The sequence below is a fragment of the Dipodomys ordii genome, unplaced genomic scaffold (assembly GCF_000151885.1).
Source record: "Dipodomys ordii isolate 6190 unplaced genomic scaffold, Dord_2.0 Scaffold15, whole genome shotgun sequence".
Lineage (NCBI taxonomy): Eukaryota > Metazoa > Chordata > Mammalia > Rodentia > Heteromyidae > Dipodomys > Dipodomys ordii.
The window spans coordinates 18,907,885-18,929,995 of record NW_012267231.1 but is presented as its reverse complement, the minus strand read 5'-3'; the positions used below and the strand labels follow the sequence as shown (position 1 = coordinate 18,929,995).

Here is a 22,111-nt window from a genome sequence, read left to right as displayed (position 1 = left end):
TCAACCACTTTGGAAAGTAGTATGGAGGTTCCTCAAAAGACTCCACATAGAGTTCCCCTATGACCCAGCAATCCCACTTTTGGGCATTTACTCAAATGATCACAAACAAGACCATACTCAAGCTACCAGCACAACTATGTTTATTGCAGCAATATTTATCATAGCTAAGATATGGAACCAACCCAGATGCCCCTCAGTAGATGAATGGATCAAGAAAATGTGGCATATAAACACAATGGAATTCTATGCCTCCATTAGAAAGAATGACATTGTCCCATTTGTTAGGAAGTGGAAATTTAGAGTTGAGTGCTGGTTGATACATAAGGATCTACCTTCAGTTTTCTGCATGTGGATAGCCAAATTTGCCAGCACCATTTGTTGAAGAGGATTTCTTCCAATCTGTATTTTTTGCTACCTTATCAACTATTAGGTGGTTATATGCCTGTGAGTTCATTTCTGGGTTTTCTGTTCTGTTCCACTGATCCTTGGGCCTGTTCTTGTGCCTGCATCAAGCTGTTTTTTATTATTACAGCTCTATGATAGAGCTTGAAGTTTGGAATTGATAGTTCTCCGACACTATTCTTCCTGCTTAAGGATTGTTTTTGCTATTCGGGGATTTTTATTATTCCAAATGAATTTTTTATTCCTTTATTTCATTGAAGAAAGATGGGATTTTGATGGGCATTGCATTGAATTTGTAAATTGTTCTGGGCAGTACTGCCATTTTTATGGCAATTCTTCCAATGCAGGAGCATGGAAGGTTTTCCATTTCTTTGAACTTGCTTCAATTATAGGCCTTTCATCTTGGTTAGTTCCTAGGTATTTCTTGGATTATTACAAATAGCACTGCTTTCCTGATGTCACTCTCAGTCTTCCGATTGCTGGCATACAGAATAGGTACTGATTTCTGTGGGCAATTCCTACAACTGTCATGTCTCCCATTGGGCAGTTCCCATGTGTATCCTGTCTACTGGTGGGCACTTCCCCCACATGTATTTTCCACTGGTGTGAAGTTCCCATGTATGTTCAATCCCCTGGTGGAAATTTCCCAAGTATGTCCTCTCCCCTGACGGGTACTTTACACCCTTGTCCTTCACGTCTTGTCCTCTAGTGAGTAGTTGCCATGGTATCCTGTCAGATGTCTGCAATATCCTTGCATGCACTGCCTGGTGGGCAATGTCCTGCTTTGTCCTCTCCCCTAGTGGGCAGTTTCCATGCATGTTATAGCCCCTGGTAAGCAGTTCATGTGCCTGTCCTATTACCAAGATATTTCCATGTGTGCCCATCCCCTGATGGGCAGTTTCCATGCATGTCCTGTCCTCTCGTGGGCAGTTTACACACATGGCCTATCCACTGTTGGATAATTGCCATGCCTTTCCTGTTCCCTGGTGGGAAGTCGCCACACATTTCCTGTACCTTCGCGGGCACTTTCAACCCATGAACAGTCCCTTGGTGGGCAGTTCCCATGTGTGTCTCGTCTCCTGGTAGCTAATTCCCATGATTGCCAGGTCCCCTGGTGAGCAGTTTCCACATATGCCCTGTGCCCTGCTGGGTAGTTCCCATGCATGTCCTGTCCACTGGTGGGACTAATTCAACAACAATAAATCACAATGTTTTCTAATGAAATAAGCTTTGCGATTATTAGTGTTTGTAACTGAGCAAATGACACTACTCAGTATTAATCAAAATTCTTAGAAGATTACATTTTACTTAGGTCACAAGATTTCAGATCAGGCAAAATATGACTTACAATAAAGCTTTTCCTGCTTTTATTTCTTTATCTGGAAAAAATATATTCAACTTAGTAGATATGTTGTTAATATAAACCCGAAATTTAAAAAAAAAACCATAAGCTCCTTAAGTATCCATTAAGTGCTGACAAATACCAATTTTATTTATTCTATTTTTAAGGTTGATTTTAAAGGTGAAGTTTTTGTTGTAAAGCCAAGTATCTCTGTAAGTGAAAAACAAATGATAAACTTTTAAAACCACTATTTATATTACCATATTTCTACTCAACATACCTATAGCATTTGCACATAAAAAATGCTGAGAAAGCTGCCTACTTTCAAGGAACTTAATATCTTCACCCTTTTCAGGAGGATTTATTAATATTTTAAGAGAACTTATAAGTGCCAATAGAAAATTCTACTATATCACCTTTGTATTATCTGTTGTATACAGAAGACCTCGCAAAAAGAAGAGAATGTTAACTCCAGGATTAATAAACCTGAGAAAGGACTAACACTGTGTTTCACATTTAAATGTATGTGAATAAGCAACATTTTCACATACAATCTTTTTTTTTTTTTGTAGGTCATGGGGCTTGAACTCTGGGCCTAGACACTGTCCCTCAGCTCTTCAGCTCAAGACTAGGACTCTACTACTTGAGCCACAGTACCACTTCCGGTTTTCTGGTGGGTTATTTGAGATAAGAGTCTCACAGACTTTCCTGCCCGAACTGGCTTTGAACTACGATCCTCGGATCTCAGCCACCTGAATAGCTAGGATTACAGGCATGAGCCACTGGCACCCAGCTTCACATACAATCTATTAATATTTTCCACAATAATATGAAATTCCATGTTTCTATTTTTAACCAAAGGAATGTTATCAGGGAATTTATTGTATTGTGAAAATATGGACTGGATGGAGTATAAAAGCAAAAAGTTCAAGTTTATTTCACTAACAATACTTTCCTTCATTACCAGATCTAATATAATATTACCTTTTCTCAACTTGTTACGTTGTCTGTTTTGAATGTTCTCCTGTGTGTAATGATCACAGACTTAAAAACCATTGTTATTCATATTGTTTCTGTTTCAAATGCTGTCTTGTATATAATGCGCACCATCATAGAAACCATTGGCACATTGTTTCTGTCTGTTTCCAATGCTCTCTTGTGTATAATGCTCACATACAAACCATTGTTACATTGTTTCTGTTTCAAATGCTCTCTTGTGTATAATGTTTACCTGACAGACCATTATTTTTTGAAATGGGAATGATGATTTAACTAAAGATAGCTTGGAAGTTTCTCACTGAATAGGCATCAAAAGAATGTGATCTCACAGAGACCCGAGCATAGCCCTGGGGCCAGGCTCCAGGGGTGTGTACACTATTGTCAAAGATACCATAAAGCCTGGCGCCATTGGCTCATGCCCATAATAATCCTAGCTACTCAGAAGGCTAAGGATCGCAGTTTGAAGCCAGCCCGGGCAAGAAAGTCAGTGAGACTCTTATCTCCAATGAACAACCAGAAAACCAGAAGTGGGACTGTGGCTCAAGTGGTAGAGTGCTAGCTTTGAGTGAAAAAGTTCAGGGACAGTGCCCAGACCCTGAGTTCAAGCCCCATAGTACACACATACACATACATAGATATACATACACATGCACCACACATGCATGCATGCACACACACACACACACACACACACACAGATACCATAGCCTTTAGTAAGAACAGATGAAACAAGACCTGCAAATATTTTTCTGAAAATGTCAGAAGCTAACCAATTTGCATCTTGAAGCATAGTGAGCACATGTGAACACATATATAAAAATGTCATTTTAAGTGCAAGTCAGAGATAAGATGTCTTACTTTTCCTTATATCAGAGTCTTGTTCAGTCTTCTCTTCAGCAGCAGAATTGAGATGGCATCCATGACAGCTGTCAAGACTGTGGGGGGGGGGGGGTTTCTTCCCTCAGCCCGATTTCCCTCTTGGCTAACAAAACTAGAATCATAGCATAGATTTACTGTGGACACCTCTTGGGGACTTCTTTAAGAATGTTCTTGACTGTTATATATCCGGAAATTAGGGTAGGAAAGGAAAAAACCTCCTTGTGGAGGAGGGAGGATAATGAAGAGTTTGATACTGATCAAGATGCACTGCATACTTAAATGGATGTGTGGAGTAGAAACCTCTTTGTGAAATTAAAGATAATTTAAAATTTTAAATAAAGTGCTAAGTTTAATTTTTTTCTTTAGTTAGCAAAGAGAACTAAGATAATGTATTCTGAAAGACAAATTGCATCCTGTTCAGTATGCTCTGTGCGTACTACCAAAAGCCCCTGAAAAGCACAGGGCAATTTAATGCATAGCATGCGCTTCCAAATAGATAGCTTTCATCATCTAAACATTAAATCATTAAGATATCCTTAGAATTGTAATCTTTATGCTTATTTATCCTCCCTCCCTCTTTCCTCCTTTTTTTTTCCTTTCTTTCCTTTCTCTTTGTAAAACAAGTATCCTAAATTCATGATTCTTCTACCTCAGTCTCCTAAGTGTTAGGATTACAAGTTGTACAGCACTATGACTGGCTCTTCTTACAATTTTCGTAAAGACATTGACAACTGCTCAAAATATGTGTACTGTGGGCTGGGAAGGTGGCTCAGTGGTAGAGTGCTTGCCTTGCAAGCCAGAGGCCCTGGGTTCTATTCCTCAGCACCACATAAGCAAAAACAAAAAACAAAAAGCCGGAAATGGCGCTGTGGCTCAAGTGGTAGAGTGCTAGCCTTGAGCTGAAGAGCTGAGGGACAGCGCCCAGGCCCAGAGTTCAGGCCTCATGACCAGACCCAAAAAAAAAAAAATATATGTGTACTGTTACCATTTAGGTTTTAAAATGATTATATTACCAGGTGCCAGTGGCTCACACCTGTAATCCCAGATACTCAGGAGGCTGAGATATGAGGATCATGGTTCAAAGCCAGCCTGGGCAAGAAAGTCACTGAGATTCATCTCCAATTAATCACCAGGAAACTGGAAGTGGTGCTGTGGCTCAAGTGGTAGAGCACTCGCCTTGAGCTGAAGAGCTCAGGGACAGCGCCCAGGCCCAGAGTTCAAACCCCACAACTAACCAAAAAAAAAAAAGATTATATTGAAATTGACTTGCAATTTGCTGTGCATATTTGAATTTTAAATTTTTTAAATTTTGAATATGTATACAGCCATGAGAAGACCATCATAGTCAAAACAGCAAACATTCCCAGCCCTCAAAAAGTTTATTTGTCCCCTGGTAGTCACTCTATCTTGTCCTTCCACAAGTATTCCTTCCCCACAAGATAATATGTGTGTATTATTCATTGTTCATATCACTTTCTAAATATACATATATTTATGGGGGGTATATAAACACACATATATGGAAAATTCAGGATGATTTCATACGTGTGTACCATGATCAATTTTATCAAATTCACATCCTACCACCCTTTATTTCCTTTTGATCTTTTCCCAATCACCTCCCTTCTTTACTCATATCTTTGTCTTTCTCCTTTGTTTTTGTTTGGTTTGGTTTGGTTGGTCATGGGACCTGAACTCTGGGCCTGGGCGCTGTCCCTCAGCTCTTCAGCTCAAGGCTAGTGCTCTACCACTTGAGCCACAGTGCCACTTCTGGCTTTTTTCTGCTTATGTGGTGCTGAGGAATCGAATTCAGGGCCTCATGCATGCAAGGCAAGTGCTCTACCACTGAGCCACCTTTCCAGCCCCTGCTCCTTTGTTTTTTTGTTTTGTTTTTTGGTCGTTCGTGGGGCTTGAAATCTGGGCCTGGGTGCTGTCCCCGCACTGTTCAGCTCAAGGCGAGCGCTCTACCGCTTGAGCCACAGTGCCACTTGCAGTTTTCTAGTGGTTTATTGGAGATAAGAGTCACATGGACTTTCCTGCCCGGGCTGGCTTTGAACTGCAGTCCTCAGATCTCAGCCTCCTGAGTAGCTAGGATTACAGGCATGAGCCACTGTCACCTGGCTTGCTCCTTTTTTTTTAATATCCATATTCTACCTATTAGATAAAATAGGCAATATCTGCATTTTGAGACTGGCTTATTTTACTTAAAATAATGATTTCAGCCGAGCGCCGGTGGCTCACGCCTGTAATCCTAGCTACTCAGGAGGCTGAGATCTGAGGATCGCGGTTCAAAGCCAGCCCGGGCAGGAGAGAACGTGAGACTCCTATCTCCAATAAACCACCAGAAAACCGGAAGTGGTGCTGTAGCTCAAGTGGTAGAGCGCTCGCCTTGAGCTGAAGAGCTGAGGGACAGCGCCCAGGCCCAGAGTTCAAGCCCCACAACCAACAAAAAAATAATAATAATAATGATTTCAAGTTTCATTCATTTTCCTACAAATTATATATTGCATGCTTTTTGGCTGAATAGTACTCGGATTATGGTTTAAAATTTTTAATTAACTGATATACACCTGTCTAACCAGCTGTGGTAAAAACTACAGCTCTCTACTGCATGCCTGCATGCTGATTCATTTTGGTGGGATATGATCAAATAATCCATACTGGTTTCCATAGTGACTGAATTAATTCACCTTCCCATCACCAGAATGTAAGGGTTCTTTTTTCTCTGCATCTTCCTAATATTTGTTGTTTTTTTTTATTTCCTTGATATTGTAATTCTGACTGTGGAAAGATGGAATTTCAATAGTTTTTATTTAAGTTTCAGTTATGACTGAGGATACTGAAAATGTTTTTATGTATTATCCATTTGTACTTCACTTAAAAACTATTCCTCGCCCATTTACTGTTTGGGTTTTTATATTTAGGATTTGGTACTCTAGTTCTTTGTATATTCTGGATATCCCCTGTGAGATGAATAACAAAGGATTTCTTTCTTTTGTTCTATTTGAGAGATTTCAGAGAGACATACATAGTGTCATATTTGAGGGCTGTATCTTGATGCATTTACATAGATTTTATATACACAACATAATACAAGTTATTTATGCACAGAGAAATAATGTTCAAACTCAGCCTTGTCCTTGTTAGAAAAACACTCTACTATATGAGCCAAGCCTCCAGCACTTTTGCTTCTTTTTTATTTATTTATTTAGTCAGTCAGTCATAGGGCCTGAACTGTAGGCCTGGGCACTGTCACTCAGCTCTTCAGCTCAAGGCTAGCACGCTACCATTTGAGCCATACCACCACTTCCAGCTTTTTTCTGTTTATGTGGTTTTGAGGAATCAAACCAAGGGCCTCATACATGTTAAGGCAAGCACTCTACCATTGAGCCACTTTACCAGCCCTGCTTCTGTTATTTTTGAGACTAGGTCTCACTTTTCACACTAGATCCTACTTAGCTGAAATTTCAGGTATGTGTATCATGCCTAACTTGTTTGTTGAGGTACAGTCTTTATTGGACTAGATTGGTCTCAATCTATTTTCTTCCAAGATCAGCCTACCAAGTAACTGAGATTACACATGTGAGAAGCTATGGCCATACCAGAGTTTGATGTGTTGTATTTCTGTTTTGGTTTTCTAAAATATTATTTCTCTTTTATTTTTAACTCACGGGTTATTCCAGGGTATGTTTTTTAATTTCCATATTATTGTGAATCATCCAGTTTTACTCATGTCATGAGCATTTGAAACCCATTGTGTTGAAAAGATGCATGATGTGGGGGGTGCAGGGAGGATGGGAAGGGATGGGAAGGAGGAGGCTACAATGCTTGATAAGAAATGTACTCATTATCTTGCCCATGTAATTGTAACCCCTCTGTACAGTATTTTCACAATTAAAAAATAATAATAAAAAAATTTTAAAGATGCATGATGTAATTTCAATCTTCTTAAAATTGTTAGACTTGGATTTATATCTATCTACAAGTCTATTCTGACCCCCTGGGAAGTTGCAAAGAATATGTATACTGTTGCCCTTTAGAAACATGTTTTATATAGGTCTGTGATGTACATTTGGTCTAAAATTGCAGTTTACTGTTTCTTTGTTGATTTTGCATCTGGATGAACTCTTAATAAAAAATTAAATATAAAGGCCTTGTACATTATTATTGCTATCTCTGCCTTCATATGTTAGTCATTGTCATTTGTTTAGATCTTCTAATGCTAGGTGCATTTATATTTACAAGTATGACAAGGTCTTGGGGACAAGGTCTCAGGATTTCATATGGTCTAATAATGATTAGACTCACTATCAGACTATTAGACTCACTATATATAATGACTTTCTTTGACTCTTTGGGCCATCTTATTTTTAATCTATAATGTCTAGTGTATTGTATTAATCAGATGTGTATTAAAACAAAATACTCAACAAAATTGATTATAATAGGCAAAGGTTAATTTTGCTCACTGTTCTGGAGATTCAAGGTTTAGATAATGTGGCCATATTACTTTGGTCCTCTATTGAAGGAAACACATAGCAATCATATAATGTTGGAACAACACTGTATCAGGTGTTAGATCAACAATATCTAGAGCCAGAGAGAGACCAAACTATTGTGCTCCCATAATCTTTTTTCATAGCTTATCCCTTATGCTCTAAAGATTATTTGTAAAACCCAATAGCCTAATGGTCCACAGTGCCAACTAATAATTTCATACTAGTGACCAAGCCTTTAAGACATTGGCCTTTGAAAGATACTATACATATTCATAGATTATAAATACAGCTATCTTGTGTCTTTTAATATTCCCTTGCATTATGTATTTTCCTCTCTTAATTTTCACTCTCATGTGTCTTTAAATGCAGATTATTTGACCACTTTACATCTTCTGATTGGAAATTTTAGTTCATTTCTATTTAAAGTAATTAGAACAGATTAGAAATTAGAACTACCATTTGATTGTGATTTTTAGACCAGTATGACTATGTATATATTTATATGTACATACACACATATACAATGATGTGTGTGTGTGTGTGTGTGTGTGTATGGTCAATGTTCATCAGAGATGGATCCTCATCTGGTTTTGGATTGAGGGTTGTGCTGGCTTTATAGAATGTTTGGTAATGATCTTTCTATTTCAATTTTATTGTTTGAGGAATATTAGAGTGAGTTCTTTATTAAAGGCCTTATAGAATTCAGCTGTGAATCCATCAGGTCCTGAGCTCTTCTTAGATAGGTCTTTTATTGTCATTTCAATTTCATTACTTGTTATGGGTCTATTTAGCTGGTTTAAATCTTACAATTAGTCATTTTTGCTGTTGTAGCAGAAAACAGTCACAACAGGACACTAGAGTCAATTTGTTTGCCTGGGGTTCAAGGGTCAAGTTTCTTTGTCACAGGGTAAACTCCTGCTGCTTTGAAGGAAAAGGAACATTGGGGTTTGATAGCTGGACTCTGGATGGCCTAAACCGTGGATGGGGACAGACTAATCTGTTTCTGAGCCCTAGCTAGATCTGAAAGTTTTGCTTTGTTGTTGTTGCATTTTGCTTTTGTTGTTGTTTGCACAGCTGAGGAATGAACTCAAGCCTTTTACCTGCCAGGCAAGTGCTCCTCCACTGGACTAAATCCCCAACCCCTGTTCTTTCTCTTTTCAAGACAAAGTCTCCAAGTTGGCCTAGAACTCAGGATCTTACCTCCATTTCTGTAGGTCTGGAAATGCAGGTATGCAAAATCACAACTAGCTCTGGTTTTAGGATCTCAAAGGCCAAGATCCTTCCAGAACTCCAGGTTTATTGCCACTGCCCTAGAGTGTTTCCATTTGCGCAGGGCAAAGAGCCCACATGTGCTCTCAGTGGTAGGCAGGTGGCCTATCAGATCACAAGGCTGGAGTCCCTCCCACTGAACTCACTTTCACACCTGGAAGCCAACCAAACATTACCTGTCCTCTCATGCTGAAAGTGCAAAACCACTGTGGGTAGTGTCTAGAGCTTCAGGAAGGTTCTAGGCCTTGGTGACACTTATGGTGTTCCTTAGGAGCCTGTGTTCTGTAAGCACTGGAATGAATTGAGGCTCAGTGAAAGGAGGAGACACAGAAAGGAGCCCTGCAGGTTAGGATGCCTCCTTGCTGGCTGTGATCTGACTGGGCGGCCTTTCTATGAAACCACTTCTGAAGAGGATGTCAGCCCTTACCCCAGGTAAACCCACACCTCCTCAGTGTTAAAGGCTGCCATGTCACAGCCCCTCAGGCCTGGTTTCCTGGAGAAGAGTTCACCTGGCTCCTTATACTCTGACTAGGTTATAATTCTGTCAATGCCTACACAGGGTTAAAAATGATTGCCTGGGCTCTGGGCCAGATGGCATTCCCCTCTAACAGGAGTTCTGTGGATCCTGTGTGTGAGCCTACTTGGACTCCATGTTGGCCTGGGCTTAGAACTGTAATTAGAGAAGTAACCCAGTTGTGCAATTCCAGCCCAGCTCCCATCTGGAGGTGTGCAAGCCCCAAGCACTTAAGACTTTGAACATACTTCCATTTTATTTGGTCTTCCTCACAAACCCTAATACCTTTATTTCTTGGTACCGCAGAACTTCTTGGACTTCAATGTAGTGTGCAAAGTACTGAAGGTCCTGAGAACCAGGTTTGATTAGGGCAGTAAACAATTGGAGTGCTTTCTCTATAGAAGTTGGATGTATTCAGGGGCAATTTTGAGGGAAGTAATTAAATTGTGTTATCTGTTTACATGTGAGATGTTTTAAAATGTGCCAATGGCTGTGTCATGTAGGCAGTGGGTGTAAATTCTTCTTGTGTGTAAATTACCTTCTTCTTCCTCTTTGCTTACCTTAAGGATGTGACCTAAATCTACTTGAAGGACATTGCTCAAAGAAGTGACTATTTTCTTCTGTAACCTGAATTTCTACAGCTTAAACAATCTCAGTGCTCAGAGGGACATGTCAGAGCAAGACAGCAACCCTGGGCTGTTCACAAGGAGCAAAGGCTGTCCATTGAGCCAGTGTTCTGAAGCCTCATCTTTATTTCCAGCCTGTCCTCCCTTGCTTCTCATCACATTTCTGAGTACAAGCCAGGTCAATGTGAGATGTATCCACATGGGTGGTCTGATTTCAGTTTCTTGGCCCTTTAGCACCTAGACTTTGTTGTCAAACACAGCAATCAGGTGTTTAACAGCCACTTTGTATTACAGAAGGTGTAGAAGCAGATGGTGGTGAGGAAGGAAGGCTTACCCCTGACATTAGTTACTCTCCAGGAAAGACATCTGGGTGGCTACTTCCTATGGCAAAAGTACATTAGAGGAATCTAGAACATTGCCTACTCCAAGATGACCCAATAAAGGAATAGTCCCCTCCTCTGTCCTCTTGGCTAGCTGCACATCTAGATGAATATGCATATTGCAGAGCTCAGCAGTATTTTGTTGCTTTTCAAAATCACTTTCGAGGTACCTACAGATGTGCCCTCATGGGGTATAACATGTGCTTGCTTTATAGGAATTTTAGAAACTTTGTTCCACGGTATGACCTCGACTGTCTGCATGGTCTACAACTGCTTGATGATTTCCTTTACCTTGCTTTCTGTAGGAACTTTTTATGAACGTGGCTGTGGAAATTTCCAGTGTATCCTTCAGAGTGCTCTGGCTCAGGATGAATAGAAGTTGACAAAGTTGGAAAGAGGACAGGCATCATTTGTGGCTGAGGAATTGGTGGACTATTTGACATTATCTAAACTAACATTTTTGCCCTGTGAAAGGAGTCTGGGTGCCAGGCCTTGGTGCCTCCTTTTCCATCCCTTTCTCTGTTCAGGCATAGTCAGCACTGCATACCATCATGTAATGTTCAGTGGTAGTCTCAATCCTGAAAGCAGCATTACATGGTTCATCTTATTCCTGAGAGTTATATCTTGATTTTAGATTCCCTCTAAGAGAGATACCCAATGAGAGCAGCACCCTGGTCCTAACATTTATGGGAGTTACGGAACTTTTTTCTCCTGGTGGGATAACTCAAAGACATAAGGGCATCAGAAACTTCCTTAACATGAAGTAAACCACATCTATCCCCTAAGACTCATCTCTGAGTTGCATTTTTCAAAAACAGGGAAATTTTATTCAGAAATGCTTAAAAAGAAATATTTTTCGGGCTGGGAAGGTGGCTCAGTGGTAGAGCGCTTGCCTTGCATGCTCAAGGCCCTGGGTTCGATTCCTCAGCACCACATAAGCAAAAAAGAAAAACGCCGGAAGTGGCGCTGTGGCTCAAGTGGTAGAGCACTAGCCTTGAGCTGAAGAGCTGAGGGACAGTGCCCAGGCCCAGAGTTCAGGCCCCATGACCGGACCCAAAAAAAAAAAAAAAGAAATATTTTTCTTTGTAATGTGGCCTAACTTGTTCACAAACTGAAAGATGGAGAAATGTGGCTTCAACCCAGCACTTTAATTCATAACAACACTTCTCCACTTCATATTTTCTGCCATGGTTCCTCTAAAAGGGCTTAGTTTCCTTGCCTCCAGACCTTTATATATCAGTTCAAGACCCCCAAGATGGATGTCAAATATTCCTAGTCTTATTCCCTAAAACAAAGGATTCCCTTGATATTCTCAATGATCCCCAGATTTACTCCACCCAATATTCATGATCCAAGCTGGTTTCTAGGATCCTCCTTCCATTTCCTCAGAGGTAACCACCATTCCCCAGAATCCTCCCCCTGCCTTCGGTTACTCACAGGTGCTTACATTTCCTTTAAGCTCTATTCATTTGTCCAGCATTTCAGAGCCATTCTACCCCATTTCCCTGTGTGGGTAACTTTGGCCTTCCATAGATTTCACATCAGCCCGGAACAAACATTTAATGTCCAGGTTTAAAACTCCACAAAGTTTCAGCACATGTTCCCCTGACTTTCTGATATAATTCAATTCCCAAGAAATTAAACACCTCTCCTTTCCCCTGGAAAGCATTAACTCTGCCTCTGTATTGATGTGACCATCTTGCCCTCTGACCCAAAGGAAAGTATTTAACTTTCCCGAGACATTTGGGGCTGCTGGCTAAAGACATGGTTGAGACCTGAGATACCACCTTACCCCAGTCAGAATGTCCCACATCCACAAATCAGCCAATAACAAATGCTGGAGGGGATGTGGAGAAAGAGGAACCCTATTACACTGCTGGTGGGAATGTACACTTATACAACCACTTTGGAAAGCAGTCTGGAGGGTCCTTAGAAAGCTAAAGATTGACCTCCCTTACGACCCATCATACCACTTCTAGGCATCTACCCTGAACAACAGGAACCAATATACAAGGACACGTGCACTTCCATGTTTATTGCAGCACTGTTCACAATAGCTAGGATATGGAAACAACCCAGATGCCCCACGACAGATGAATGGATCCAAAAATTGTGGTATCTATACACAATGGAATATTATGCAGCCATTAGAAATGACAAAATAATGGCATTTGCAGGGAAATGGATGGAGCTAGAAGGAATCATGTTGAGCGAGGTAGCCAAGAGCGAAGAGACAAACGGTACATGGTCTCCCTGATAAGTGGATGATAAATCCAAAATGTTAGGTGATACGACAAAACTAACAGGACTTAAGAAACAAAGAACTCCTGCTCATCTGGTTGAACCACTACTAAAAATCCCCATGCTGCTGATCACATGTATGGTGTATAACATGTGAACACTGTTATATATTACAGACTGTGATAGACAATTTGCTCCAGGAAAGTTAGAATGAACTTGTGACTTAGAAACTATGTAATCACTTAATCACAATCAAAAAAAAAAAAAAGAACTTCGGGGAAGGGAGGGAGGGAGGGGATGGTAGGGGGAAAACAATGGAGGGGCTAACAATGTTCAAGAGGAAGTGTACTCATTACTTCACTCATGTAACTGTAACCCTCTGTATAGTATCTTTACAATAAAAAAAAAAAGACATGGTTGAGAAAGATAATTTATCTCTCTCCTAAATCTAACACAAATTTAATTAAGTGATCTCTTGTTTTGTGAGAGACCTCATATGGACATTCATATTAAGAACAGAAACACACTAATGTAAATAAGCCTCAAGTTTATATTTTCTGTTTTTAGATATTCATATTTTTTTCTCTTTAATCTATAAAAACCCATCTCTTCAAATAGCATTTGCTTTCAGTACACTAGCTCAAACACTCACTTGTAAAAAACCTATCGACTCTTGTTGAAGTCTTAGAAATGGAAGAGTTCTAGATATGGCAACTGTCACCCAGAAGGAAACCTGTGCTATGCTTGGGAAAGACTGATGCTTTGGGGTTAAATTTCAGGACAAGCTCAAGACAACACTCATAAATTAACCTATCAATTCTCAGATGAATCTCAAAGGAAAATACCTGGTCATGGAGATCCTGGCCTCACTTCTTCACAGTACTGACCTCCCAACTACTTTATTCCTTTCTTACACTAGAACTCACTTTATTAACTTCCTACCCAGTGTTCTTTCTACATGCATTAGGCTAAAGGTTTAGTGACCAGGGTACAGCATACTGTCTGACCCTCCAGTGCTTCTCTGTTCCATGGAGCATGATGCCATAAAATTCTATTCCAAAATCAATTTGATCTTGACATGGCTCAGTGGATTGCTCCATATTCATATGCTAAGATAATGAATAGGTAGGTTAGGACATATTTAGGACCCTACCAGCTCCATGCAAATCTAAGATGAGATAATCACAGCACTAAACCCAAGATTGGATTTGTTCTTTTCTTCAGGAAGAAGGTAGGTAAAAGACTGTCTCCCCTTAAGGAGATATAGCAGACAGATACCCATAGCCAAGGTGGAATGTGGAGGCAACACAAGCACATGAAATGGGCCCCATGAAATGCAGAAAAACCAAACTATTCGCCAAGAAAAAAAAAAATGACCAATGAGCAAGACTCCTCCAAAGAGATACAAACAGAAAACAGTAACTCTATAAAAGCCTGTTGCCAACCCCACATTGGCACCTTCATATCAGCAGCAAAAGGAGCAGCACAAACACCAGCAATAATGCTCTTGGCCTCGCTGCCACCATTGTCCTTTTAATAGTGTCCTAATAAATATGTTTCTGCCAATCATTTCTCAGCAAATTTCTTTTGTCAACCCTTGACTTTAAAAAATATCCAACTTCTAAGTTACAGAAGCAGGTTTATATATCACACAGTATACCAAATAATTTATATTAAGGTTCCTTTAATTGTGGCTATTTCTTTACATTCATCCATGTAGGGGCAGTTCTTATACATTGCTCTACCCATCTAAAACTTCAGATTCTCATTTGTAACTCTTTAGAATATTTTTGACAATAACCACACTGCCCCAAGTCAATATCTAAATTCTATCCCTGATCATCTTTCCTTTTCCTGCTTACCATGAGTAGTTCTTTGTAACTGTTGCTTCTGTGATTTGTGGGTTTGTGTCCACATGCCCTCAATAAAGCTGTGGACATGGCCACTTACCTGTGCAGACACTACCAAGGCATGGGCCACAGGTCACTGAAGGGCCACTCACGATGAGGACAGGGTTTGCCACTGAGCCACTCCATGTCTGACCGCCCCAACTCTTGTAGCATTTGCATCAGCTTGGCGTGTAGGGTGGCAAGCAACCCATCTCCAACATGCTCATAAAACTCCAATGGAGCAGGATATCGCACATGCCTTAACTTAGTCAGCCCAATGGTGTGGCGCAGGACACGCAACAGCACATTTATGGAGATGGGGTTCCCAGAAAAGCTAAAGGTTGTGAGCTGGGAACAGTGTCTCAGGGCAGGCAGAATGGCAGTGAGTTGAAGGTTCATGATTCCACATTCCTCTAGGCTCAGGACCTGGAGGGTGCTTGAGACATTCTCTAGCAGTGCTTCCAGGGTCTCAGAACTTATATCCATCAGGAGAACCCTATTTAGACATAGTCCCCTTAGCTGTCTTGTACTGGGGCACTTGGACAGATTCATCAAGTCTGATTCCAGAAGCAGACAATTGGTGAGAGAGAGGATCTTCAAGGGGCTCTTCAGACACCTATAGACAGAGAGAAGAATCAGTTCTGAGGACTGGTGGTAATGGGAAGCAGCCATTGGGGAAAACTCAGGACTCAATACAGCCAATGGAGCAAAGAAAAACCCAAGTTTTCCTGATGCCAAACCTTCAGGATATCATACTATAAAAAGGTCTACCAACAAGACCAATTTACATGAAGTCCTTTCTACACTGTTAACCTTGCTGTGGAACTGGTTCAAGTATACAAGATCTCACATATTCCCTTTCCTTATCTATTGAGTAGAGCAAAGCATACACAGGTGTGATTGTTAAATAAGAGGACCACAGAAAGTACTCAGAAAAAAACCTGAGCCTAGGTGTCAAGAAAAGAAAGACATTAGATTATTTTAGTTTCAGAGACACAAATATAAATACCTTTAATTAATAACCTACGGGAAAATGAATATTTTTTTAATAGGTAATGGGACTTGAACTCTGGGCCTGGGCGCTGTCCCTCAACTCTTCAGCTCAAGGTAAGCACTCTACCACTTTGGCCACAGCGCCACTTCCAGTTTTCTGATGGTTTATTGGAGATAAAGAGTCTCACGGACTTTCCTGCCTGGGCTGGCTTTGAACAGCGATCCTCAGATCTCAGCCTCCTGAGTAGCTAGGATTATGGGTGTGTGCCACTGGCACCAGGTAAAAATTAATTTCTTAAGGCAAAAAAGCAGCAGAAGCAGCAGCAGAAGACAAAGAAGAAGCAGCAGCTAAACAACCAAGAGGAGAAGAGCAGCAACAGAAACAACAACTAAAACTAACCAGGGTTTCTTCCAGAAATTGTTAGGCAAGTCACCTGTATTACCTTGTATATGAGGCTACTAAAATATCCTTCATAGAGTACAAACACAGGAGGTAAACAGCACTCAAAATGTCTGCCAGCAGCAGGGACCAACTTTAGACTTTTGTATTATCACTTAACCACCTATCAGTATTTCCAATTCCTCATTCCCCCTCATTTCTAGAATGATATGTTTCATTATATACTCCCTCACATGAAGTACAAACTCATATTAACACTGAATCTCCATTATGATCAAATAAAAGGGATTAGGTAGAACTGTTAAGAGGGTTAAGCATGTACTGTTATAATCACTGGATCAATATATCAATGGGCTGTCTAAAGTATAAATCCTTTATAAAATCTAGTTTATTTAATTCTCTTTCTATGTCTAACTCTTGAGTGTATAAGTGTGTGTGTATTGTGTTCTTTTTTAATTTCTAGGTAGAATTTCACTATGTAGCATAAGTTTATCTCAAAGACAAAATTTTCCTGCCAAATGCTTGAATTACAGGTGTAAACTACCACACCCAGTGTCCTTACATTGCTTGAGCATATACAGTCTCTGAGCCATGAAACCCTCTACTCTGGTATTCTACCAGAACAGCAGCATTCACCAGATGTTTTTCCCCTTGGTCCTCGGATCTGTGAGACAAAATGTATTTTTTTCTATATAACTTGAGATGATTGTATCCAGTCTATGCAATTGCACTATTCCAATCCAAAGAGGGACAAAGACTGCCTCCAAACTGTTTGCACAGATGCCATACTTGGGAACAAGATAAATGTTAACATCCAGGGACACACTGATTGTGGCTGTCACAGAACAGAGATGCTTTATTTTTCCTGAAATAAGTAACTTGTCCCATTCTACAGAAGAAAACTTAATATTCCCTCACCTGAGCAGGTTGCACAAGGAGCCTTCAAGGGAGCTGATAGATTCCAAATGAAGCTCTTGGAGGTGATGCAGACTGAGCAACTGAGAGCTGAATGTCTCCACAAACTGCTCCTCCTCCTCCCAGGAACTACACTGGGACATCTGTGTCTGAGACAGGAAGAGTCTGTGCAATTTACCCATGTATGGCAGAAGAGAAAGAAGCTTCCCCAGGACGGACAATTTCCAGTTACAGATCAGTTCCAAGTCCTGGACAGAATACAACCTCACAACTTTCAAGACCTTCATATTCTGCATGGACAATGCAAAAATACTCAACTTGTTACAGTATAAGTGTAGTAAACCTTTCCACTGCTTGGCCTTTTCAATAAGAGACGTGAGCCATTCATCATGGCTGCCAATACTGAGGTAGAGATCTATGAATACCTTCAGAGGAGCCCTGGGCTCTTTTGCCCCCATACTGGATCCATCCACCTTTACCTTCATCAATGGCAGGATGGCTTGGGACAGTGAGCACATACCATTCCTACTACAAGACCATGTAGTTTTTTGACACAGATCCAGCACTTGCAGTTTCTGCTGCCTGTGAATAAAACAGATTATTAACTTAAAGTAAAAGGAGGAGATTCTGAATGAAGGTAAAGGTCAAAAATAAACATGAACTCTAAAACCTTGGTATCAGCTGCTGTCCATTTCTCTCCTGGGATCTTGCTTTTTCTCTGAATTCTTCTCTCTTAAGGTTATTGTTGTCTATCTATTTATCACTTGTTATCATATGTTATCTACCCATATATTTAACTTTGTATTAATGAGTACTGAACATGAGGCCACAGAAATGCTAGACCAGGACTCTACCACTGAGATTATACCCTACAAGTGATTTCCCACACCTTTAAGTGATACTGGGAAGGAATGCTGACATGTTCCTTCAGTCACATGTGCATTATATGGTGGCCCATTCTTTGAACGAGACACCAACAATTGTTTCCATACTGGCACCACCCAAGCCTCTGCTCTAAAGGCCTCTGTCCCCAATGACTTCCAGGCTGCTGGGCTTCCTCACCTAGGACAAATGTCTTCAGCAAGCAGGGCATCAAGCCCATTGAGCACAGCTTGGAAGTTCTCCTGGTGTGTCTGTCCACCCTTCACCAGGGACCCCAGAGGGAGGCAGGGAAAGGGCCAGGCCTGCACAATCCTCTTCACACTCTCATTGTGTTTCCCAGTATAGGCTGCCATGAACAGAGGTGGGAAGAGCTCTACAGGCAGCTCTTCCAGAGCAGCAATGACCAAAGCATCATCCTTCAGCAGATTCTGTATAGCCAGCTCCAGGAGGCTTGGTGGGCCACACGTACTCATCCTGATGAATCTGTTGGGGAAAAAATGCTGGGGAAATATGCAGGCATGTTGGTAACAGTCTCAGGCTAAGCATGAGCAACTACATTTTCTTCTGCCCTTCAGATAGATCATGTCATTTGTCTGTAAACAGGACAGAAAATTCAGTCTGTCAAAACTATCTTCTAAATTCTGTGGCCACAAAACCACATCTGTGCCTCTACTGACACCAGGATAAACATCTGACCCAGAGCTGAATGAAACAAAATGACCGCTGCCCCTACCTCATAATCCACTTTTTTCTCACTAATTCTATCCTTCCTGAAAAGTGAATACAAAGGAGCTTAAAAGCGGACACAACTTTTTGTAGGGAAAAGGTTGAGACTGTACTTCTCAAAAATGCCTGGCACCCGAAAGGTTCGGGCTTTATATATTTCTCAATTTTGAAATATCTGCCTTATGTATAGTTGGTATTCTGATTAGTCTGATTCCTGCAATGTCAAACACATGTATGTTTTAGGTACAATTTACATACAGATATTCAGCGTCTTTTACATAATATTTAAAGTTTTATAACAAATTATCTGTGTAAATGCAGTCCATTTAGTTTATTTGATATTTTAAATAATTCTAGGTATAAACAAAAATTCACACGTAGAATTTCCTAGTTTGATATCAAGTTAGCTATTGAGATATTTCCAATTTCAATGCATAATACATTTTAGGTTGGTTTTTTTTTTTCAGGTAAGGGGTAGGTTTATTCAGTAGACCTGCTGGGACCAGGCAAGGTTGGCACTCCACGTGGCTGGGAAAGAGAGAGAAAAGAGCTAGAAAAGAGCAGAGAGAGCTAGAAAAGAACAGAAAGAGAGAGTAGAGAGAGCTAGAAAAGAACAGAGAGAGAGATAGCCGAGTAAGAACAGCAGCATTCACGTGGTTGGCACTCCACGTGGCTGGGAAAGGCCTGGGAATGAGAGAGAGCTGGGAAAGAGAGGAAAGAGCTAGAAAAGAGCAGAGAGAGCAGAGACGAACAGAGAGTACATTTTAGGTTTTCGAAACTGGAGTGTTCTCCTGAATTTGCCAAAGACAACAGAATTGGGATGTCACATGGCCAATACTGTTTCCTTATCTGCTACTGCAAACATTAAGACTTTATCACAAGAAAAGAATAGTGCATAACCAGGCTCAGCAGACTACCTGTCTGGCAAGCACAAGCCCAAGATCAAGCCCCAATACTTCCAAAGCAGAAAGAAAACAAAGAATTCTAGCCAGACATTATACTTTACACTTGTATTACAAGCTGCTTAAGAGGTGGGTATGGACGTATCATGGGCAAAACTACAACACTATCTGAAAAATATGAGGGCAAGACTCTACTGTAAAACAACTTACCTAGTGAGCAACAGACCCTAAGTTTCACTACTATTAATTAATTAATGTTTAAAAAAACATAGGAACCAACAACAATGTCAAAATAGCAATTGTATATGATGTAAATTTAGGCAGGAAGTTAAAAACTCTGATGGCAGAGAATGATGGCACGGATGTTAATAAGCAATCACCTTTGGACTTCAGTCATTAACAGAACAACTTGTTACATAGAAGAGGGATTTGCCAACCTACAGCCCCCATAATTCATGGAAAAGGATGGCAAGACCTGACCATGCAAAGCCAAGAACTGCCATACCTGACATGCCAGGAATCTATGATGCATAATCTGAAAATTAATGATACATTAACCCAATTTCCAGAACTGAAAACCTATGTCCCCAGACCCCCCTAATAGTCAGCTCTTGTGTGCTTGACATCCCTGAGCACATGTTGTGAAAATGACCTCATTCTGGGGGTAGGGTCTCCAATATAACTAGGATACTTCTTATAAAGAAGAACCTGGAAAGATTTGCACAAAATACTCTTTGGAGGAAATGCAGCATGTAAGAAAATAAGACTGCTATTTCTTCTTCCCCTACTAAGTGAGTAAGAATTCAGAGTTCTTCAAGCTCTTCAGTACCAAGGACAGTGGTGAACCAGAAATGATTAGGGGACATCTTACCTGATGCTGTCAGCTATACACACTGGCCAGACTGGAATCAAGTTTTACAACACTTCCTTTACCAGATGCCCTGTCCTGTCAGTCCACAGCTTCAACACAAGTGTAAGAGTAGTAATCAGAAAACAAGGAGACATAGCTGGTCACCAGCGGCTCACACTTGTACTCCAGCTACTCAGAAGGCTGAAATCTAAGGATCCTGGTTTGAAGCCAGACAATGCAGGAAAATGACTCTGATCAACCTAAATGTGAAACTATAGCTCAAGTGGGCTAGCCTTGAGCAAAAATGTTCAGGGACAGCACCCAGTCCCTGAGTTAAGGCCCAGGACCCAGCAACACACACACACACACACCACACACACACACACACACAGAGACACTTTTTTTTTAAAAGGAAGGGAGACTGGGTTTTAACACGTTTTGAGTTTTGAAGCAATACCCTTGGAGAATTGTTACAGAAATTGAGTACTGTAGACATCATTTTGTCCTCAGCAGGACACTCTTCTTCGTTTATTTTCATTTTGATATTTTCTATGATCAGGAGCACATGGGCATTTCGCCTTTGTGTTCCTCCCCTTGGAGTGAGTATCCTCTTTCGTTCTCACAGTGTATGAATGCATAGTCTATTTGTTTTGGATTAGTGAGTGTGTGTGTGTGTGTGTCCCCTACCCTTGAAAGTGAGTCGTGGGCATCGTACTTGAGATTTTTTTTTGCTCAAGGCTGATGTTCAACCAGTTAAGCCACAGTTCCGCTTCCAGATTTCTGTTGGTTCACTGGAGGTAAAAAAAAATCTCAAGACTTTTCTGCCCGGTGTTGGCTTCCAACTGTGATCCTCAGATCTCAGCCCACAAGTAGGTGGGATGACAGGTGTGAGCCCCTGCCTCCCTTCTTGTTTGGTTTTGTGAGTTAAGATCTCTGTCCCCTGGGGCTGGGAAGGTGGCTCAGTGGTAGAGTGCTTGCCTTGCATGCCTGAGACCCTGGGTTCGATTCCTCAGCACTACATAAGCAAAAAGAAAAAAAGCTGGAAGTGGCGCTGTGGCTAAAGTGGTAGAGTGCTAGCCTTGAGCTGAAGAGCTGAGGCTGAGGGACAGCGCCCAGGCCCAGAGTTCAGGCCCCACGACTGGACCAAAAAAAAAAAAAAAAAAAAGATCTCTGTCCCAGCCGTGCACCGGTGGCTCACGCCTGTAATCCTAGCTACTCAGGAGGCTGAGATCTGAGGATCGCGGTTCAAAGCCAGCCCGGGCAGGAAAATCTGTGAAACTCTTCTCTCCCATAAACCCCCAGAAAACCGGAAGTGGCGCTGTGGCTCAAGTGGTAGAGCGCTACCATTGAGCTGAAGAGCTGAGGGACAGCGCCCAGGCCCAGAGTTCAAGCCCCATGCCCGA

The 22,111-nt window shown here is 41.0% G+C and overlaps 1 protein-coding gene across 5 annotated transcripts in view; it reads right to left on the bottom strand.

Moving 5' to 3' along the window:
• Positions 1 to 21,460, bottom strand: part of LOC105982265 (melanoma antigen preferentially expressed in tumors-like) — a 47,661-nt gene extending 26,201 nt beyond the window's left edge. The window contains exons 1-4 of one of the 5 annotated variants that reach the window (XM_013011827.1): positions 18,411 to 19,411; positions 17,352 to 17,930; positions 15,102 to 15,656; positions 11,202 to 11,488 (exon numbers count right to left, since the gene is read on the bottom strand). In XM_013011827.1, coding sequence (XP_012867281.1) covers positions 15,113 to 15,656; positions 17,352 to 17,930; positions 18,411 to 18,703 — 1,416 coding nt within the window. In that variant the 5' untranslated portion in view covers positions 18,704 to 19,411 and the 3' untranslated portion in view covers positions 11,202 to 11,488; positions 15,102 to 15,112. Of the gene's footprint in view, positions 1 to 11,201; positions 11,489 to 14,821; positions 15,657 to 17,351; positions 17,931 to 18,410; positions 19,412 to 21,423 lie in introns of those variants that run through there. The other 4 variants (XM_013011826.1, XM_013011829.1, XM_013011828.1 and 1 more) reach the window with 4 other exon arrangements.
• Positions 21,461 to 22,111: the final 651 nt, after the last annotated feature.